The 6,000-nt window shown below is 40.2% G+C and overlaps 1 protein-coding gene across 1 annotated transcript in view; it reads left to right on the top strand.

Annotated features, from left to right (window-relative positions):
- Window positions 1-1,547: 1,547 nt before the first annotated feature.
- Window positions 1,548-6,000, top strand: part of Efhc2 (EF-hand domain containing 2) — a 156,135-nt gene continuing 151,682 nt past the window's right edge. The window contains exon 1 of the mRNA XM_051178927.1: window positions 1,548-1,681. Within this exon, the coding sequence (XP_051034884.1) occupies window positions 1,640-1,681 (42 nt within the window). The 5' untranslated portion in view covers window positions 1,548-1,639. The remainder of the gene's footprint in view (window positions 1,682-6,000) is intronic.

The following is a 6,000-nucleotide window of genomic DNA, read 5'->3' as shown; positions in this document are numbered from 1 at the left end:
CAGCAGATGTGTAACTGATTTGTGTTCTAATCAAAAATACACATTAGATGTATCAATGTGTCTACATGTAAAGATCTCAAAAATAAAACCCATTGGTGAAAAGAGCAGACAGCAGGGGGTTGGGCCCATGGCAAGTGTGGGAGGCAAGCCAAAATGTAAACTCTATAAACACATAAAATAAAGATGGAGAGTGTTGAAGAGCAATCTCTGTCTTTGAAGAATTTTCAGGCATTTAAAGAAAATTGGAGTGAACATATGATTACAATGCAAGAGGAGGAAGGCAGCAATTAGCATGTATTATGCTTAATGCAGATGGAGGAAGGGTGGGGAGGGAGCTGAGGGAATATTCATTCCCCAGCAATGGCAAAACCCATATCTCTCTCATACACTAAACCAAGATGGTGTGATTTCCACAGGGGTGGAAATAGCTAGAAGTTTATTAGAGCTGGGATAGAGAAGGGGACAGGCAAAGCCACAGAGGAAACAGGGCTCTGGACCTAGCTAAGGAGTTTGATGGCCTGAAGAGGAAGGCAAGGCAGATTTCCGGAAAAGAGAGTAACAACTGTTTTGATTTTCACAAATGGAACCTCTGTAAGCATGATCAGTTGTTCCTAGCATCACTTCTAAGGAAGAGAATAGGGGAAGCCATAAGTGGGGTTAGGGATCTCAACAGAAGTAGCAGAGGAAGCGATAAATATAGTAGGATGTCCAGCAAGCACAGATGTGAGCAATTAACTGTAGGTTTTTGTTCTAGGTGTCTGGGAGCATAGTGGAACAGTCTTGACTTTTTGTTTGTTTTTGACTTTTGGACATAATTTCACAGTGTTGCCCAGGCCAGCTTGAAACTCAGGTAATCCTTTCTTTCATCTTTGCTTCCTGAGTGCTAGGATTACAGGTGTGAGACACCATGCAGGGCTAGAGTCTCATTTTATGCCACCTGACCTTGCTCCTGGCCAATGCTGATTGAACATTATGTTTTCCACGTTAAATTCATATATGAATGGATCAATAGGAAGGACTGAAGGCCATGGTTACCGTTGAAATGGGTTTCCCTGTAGGTTGTGAATGATGTTAGATTTATCGCGAAAGTTTTAATTACAAAATAAAGGCTGGTGCAAATGCAACACAGCTCTGTGAGCTCACAGGCATCTGCCGTATTTCTGTACATTTCTGGGCATTTTAACTAAATCTAAAAACAAAATGGCAAACAATGCGGTGGCAAGAATTCGTGAAGCTGAAGGTCAGGGGAGGATATGAGCTCTAGGAAAAAGGAGTGAAAGCCGAAAACAATGTGGGCAGAAACCAGCAGCTCACTCTGTGGGCGGCCAATGAGGCCTAGACCAGGCTGCTTGTGCAGGTGGGCTGGGCAGGGAGACCCGGGGAACAGGAGGGGCTCCGAGGGCTCAGCCCCGCTCCTGCCTCTAGCCTCTGCTTCGCCTCACCCTATCCCTGGCCTTGGCTCCGCTCCAAGCCCCGCCCCAAGCCCCCTACCCTACCCCACCTCTCCTAGCCCCTCCTCCCTTCGTGACGCTACCTCCCGTCTCCAGGTAACGCAGAGGTCAAACAAGAGGCCGTTGAGGCCATTGCCTGTCCATCTCTCTTTGGTTGGATCCTCGATCCTCATCGGACGCTGACAGGCATGGCTCTACCGCTTCTGCCTGGCAACAGCTTTAACCGCAATGTGAGTAGGCAGGACGTCCGAGGTCCTGGCCAGATCCTGGGGTTCAGACAGGATCCGGGAGCGTTCCTCTCCCTAGACCCTATCACAGAGCTAGTTCCTTCCCTTTATTCCTGTGTGTTGAGTACACCCAAAACCAAAGTTCATGCTCCTCCCCGCTTTTTCTCAAAGTATGCCTGATTTTTTTTTTCTTAGATGACATCTAAGTACAGGTACTGGGACCGTTCAAAGTAGCTGGTGACAGTGATGGTGAAAGTAACCACCGAATGTTTAATGTGTGTCCAGTGTTGTTTTAGTCACCTTGGGTATTCCCAAAGGCTGTTTGAATTAGATACTAATTTTGCTTCCATTTACATTTGAGGAAACAGACTCGGAGCTGGTCTTCATGGTGGTGCTAGTTTTCCTTCAGGCAGCTTGTCTTTACAGACCATGAATCTAATTATTATCTTTAGTACACTGGATAAAAAGCCATACACTTTGTTATTAAATGGAAGAAACCCAGCAGGAGGCATGACAGATAGGGAAGGCCTCAATTTGCATATAAAGTTTAGTGCCACACTAGGGAGACAGGCACCTAAACCTGGAGTACAAAATTAAAGTAGACACACACACACACACACACACACACACACAATCACAACCTCCCTCCAACACTAAAGAAGTCAGCAATAAGTAGCAATGTAGCTAATAGGAGAAAAACTAGCCAGGCTTTTGTTCCCCAGGAGTTACTGCCCTTTACTTGAGTTGGCGCTTGTCTTTTAGGAGAAGGTAATACAAACTAATGGGAAGGAATTCACATGGAGCCACTCAAGGTGTTTGTAAACCTCTGATCCAAGTTTACAAAGCCTTCAGTGCATCGAATTGACTACAGATCCCAAGCAGTGTCTGTATCTGAGGTTTGGGCCCTAAAGTACCGGCATTATTTGTAGATTTTCCATCTAAGGTTAATTTTTTTTTAACTCCTCACATCAGTTAGTCATTTCAATTTTGAACATTGCTCTGTGCATTTCAGTTTCTTGGCTGATGTAAGTTAGGAGCTGGCCTCTGAAGCATAGCGTTGTTCTTTGGTAAGATTAAGTCAGCCAAAGAAGAAAGGCTCCAAGAAGGAGGGCATGAAAAAAAAAAAAAGATTCCAGAAATAAAGAAGCATGATGTGCAAAAGTAAATTTAATAAAAAGTGTAAGCAGAGCCTACAGCTTTTGGCTGTGCTATGCTTCTGATTTCTGATGCCCACTGCCTGCAGAAGATCTCAGCTCTCACATGCAGTGATTAAGGGTGGGAAGGAAAAGTGTTTGGATGAGATATTTTAAAATCAGCAACAGAGTACTGAGTGTACTTTGCTTTTTTTTTTTTTTTAACATTTTTGTTGGGAAGAATAACACATGTGCATAAAAATGCAGAATGGATGATCATGAAATGAACATCAAGAAATGCAATACTACCACTACTCTAAAAGCATCTCCCTTGACTATGTTTGCCATTTTTAGCAGGTAAAAATAAATGTTCTGAATATTGCCTGGGACTTATTTATACTAAATTACTTCTTGTTTTGGATTCAAATTTAACTGGGCATCTTGTGTTTTACATGGAACTCTATGGCCCTTTTTTCCCTTTAGCCCTTTCACCTTTTTCCAATGTAACCAGTATTTTGATTTTTGTCATTATAAAAAGGTAAAATAAGATTTATTTTTGACTTTTGGTTTGTGTTTGAAGTTTTTATATGTGGAAATGTCCTATGCTTTTTCTTTTATCACTTTTTTAGTTTAGCATTATTTGTCCATGTGGATAATGCTGGATTGTATATGTCATGTATGTAGATCCATCTGTACATTTTACTCTTGTTCGATAGCTTCTTTGGGGGATTTTACAAATGCTCTTGTTCATTCTTTCAGTATGATTGCTGTATTGTTTGGCACTGATATGGAACTTTGGTGAACTCTGCAAAGTGATAACTTTCATTTCCATCTACATTTTTATTTATGCATTTTTACTTTAAATGTTTGTACTGTTTAGTTTTTAACTTTTTACATATTTTGGTCAGTGGGTGTTCTGCAATTCTTTGCAGTCTTAAAGATTTATTTTAAGTTTTTGTTTTCATGTGTACATGTGTGTTTGCTAGGTGTGTTCATGTGTCTGTAGAAGGCAGAAGAGGGCATTGGACACCCTGGAGCAGGAGTTAAAGGGGAATTGTGAGTTGTTGTGGCTTCGGGAAACCAAACTTAGGTCTTCTGGAAGAGCAGCAAGCACTCTTAACCACTGAGCCATCTCTGCAGTCTACCTCACCCCACTTTGGTTGTTTTAATCTGTACTTTCCTGACTCCCTAGTGAAGCTGAACATCCATTTTTACTTGACTTTAATCCCTGCACTCAGAGGCAGAGACAGGCAGATCTCTGTGAGTTTGAAGCCAGCCTGGTCTACATAATGAGTTCTAGGCCAGCCTGATTTACTTAGTGAGTTTGAGAACACCCAGGTTTACAGAGACTTTATCTCAAAAAGATGCAGCAAAATGGTCATTTCTTATACACACTTAACTTTATATTAATTCCCAACTTGTCATATGGTATATGTATATCTAACTTGATAAAAAAAATTGACCCCCTACCTTGAGACTGGCCTTGTGTATCCCACGCTGGCCTCAGTTGGAATTTACTATTTAATCAAGAAGGACCTTGAAGTCCTGATTCTTTCACCTCCATTTCCCTACCACATTGACAGGCCTGTGTTTGGTGGCCCATTTTCCATTTTGCATTGGCAGCAGTAATGAGTAAGAGTTCAAGTAATTCAGAACATTTGGTGTTGTCAATGTTTTGGATTTTAGTCATTTTAATAGACATGTAGTATATCTCATTTTAATATTAATTTCCCCAATGTCTGGGATGTTGATAGACTGTTAACCATTTGCAATCTCCTTTGAAAAATGTACATTAGTCTTTACTTGTTTTAATTGGATTCTTACCTTACTTTTGAGATATTATTGTTGTTGTGAGCTAAATATCCTTTTTTGCTATGTAGGCTTAATATTTTCTCCAAATCTGTAGCTTAAATTTTATTGCTCTTAAAACAAGGTTAGAAAATATGCATGTATTTTAAAAACAAAAATACAAGAAGCATTCAAAGTGGTATTTTTTGTTTGTTTTACAAGACAGGGTTTCTTTCTCTGTGTAACAACTCTACCTGTCCTGGAACTGGCTTTGTAGACCAGGATGGCATCAAACTCACAGAGATCCACCTGCCTCTGCATTCCAAGTGCTGGGACTTAAGGTATGTCTACCACCACCTGGCACCAAACTTGTATTTTTCAATGCATTTAGGATTTTAGAGTCTTTCTTTACATTTTTGATTTTACATTCATAGTTTACTTACATTGTCAACAATTAGATACTTGCTAGACTTACCATTAGAGAATGAGATACAAAAGATGCTGTATTATATGATCCTGTGTGTATAAAATGTGGGTGGGCTGATGTATATGAGGAACAAGTAGATGAGTGTTTACCTAAGGCTATGTAGGGGAAGAGGGGTAATGAGGACTGGCTGTTATTGAGCTTTCCTTTGAGGGTGATGAAAGTGTCCTAAAATTAGATTCTCATGATGATGCACAACTCTCATTTTATCAAAGCACATTGAATTGCTCACTTTGAGTGGGTTAATTTGATGATACTTTATAATACAAAATAATGCTACTACAATAGTTTGGATAAATGTTCTCCAAAGGCACATGTGTTGAAAAAAAAAAAGGTTTGGTACCAAGACCATGGTGATACACAGGGGTGGTGATATCTTAAAGGGATAAGGCATAGTGGACAGAAGTTATGTCATTACGGGTATAACCCCAAGGGGGATATTAGAACCCCTGCCTCTTTTTCCTTATCTTCTTGCTCCCTGGCTGCCACAAGATGAACAATTTTTCTCCACATGCCTCTGCCATGATGTTTGGTATCATCACATACTCTTACAACAGGGCTAACCACCCATAGACTAAAACTTCTAAGAATGGAAGGGTTTTGTTCTTATAAGTTGATTATCTCAATATTTGATATAACAGAAGGCTGATAAGCATGGTTATAAATAGCCATTAGTTGCAGTTGGTGGCAAGACATTGCTGGGAAGATGAGACAATAGGGGTCTATGATGCCATGATACAGAATGTGTTTTTTTTTTTTTTTAATTTTTAAGAGTTACTTATTTTGTGAGTATATATGTGTATATGATTGTGTAGTTGTCTTTGTCTATGAGTGTGCATGCATATGGTGTATAAAAGCCACGGGCCAACATTGGATATCTTCCTCAAAACTTCTCCATCTCATTCTTTTGAGATGGG

This window comes from Phodopus roborovskii, unplaced genomic scaffold (assembly GCF_943737965.1).
Source record: "Phodopus roborovskii unplaced genomic scaffold, PHOROB, whole genome shotgun sequence".
In the NCBI taxonomy this organism is placed as follows: Eukaryota; Metazoa; Chordata; class Mammalia; order Rodentia; family Cricetidae; genus Phodopus; species Phodopus roborovskii.
Note: the sequence above shows the minus strand (reverse complement) of the source record. Positions and strands in the feature narration are given on the sequence as shown.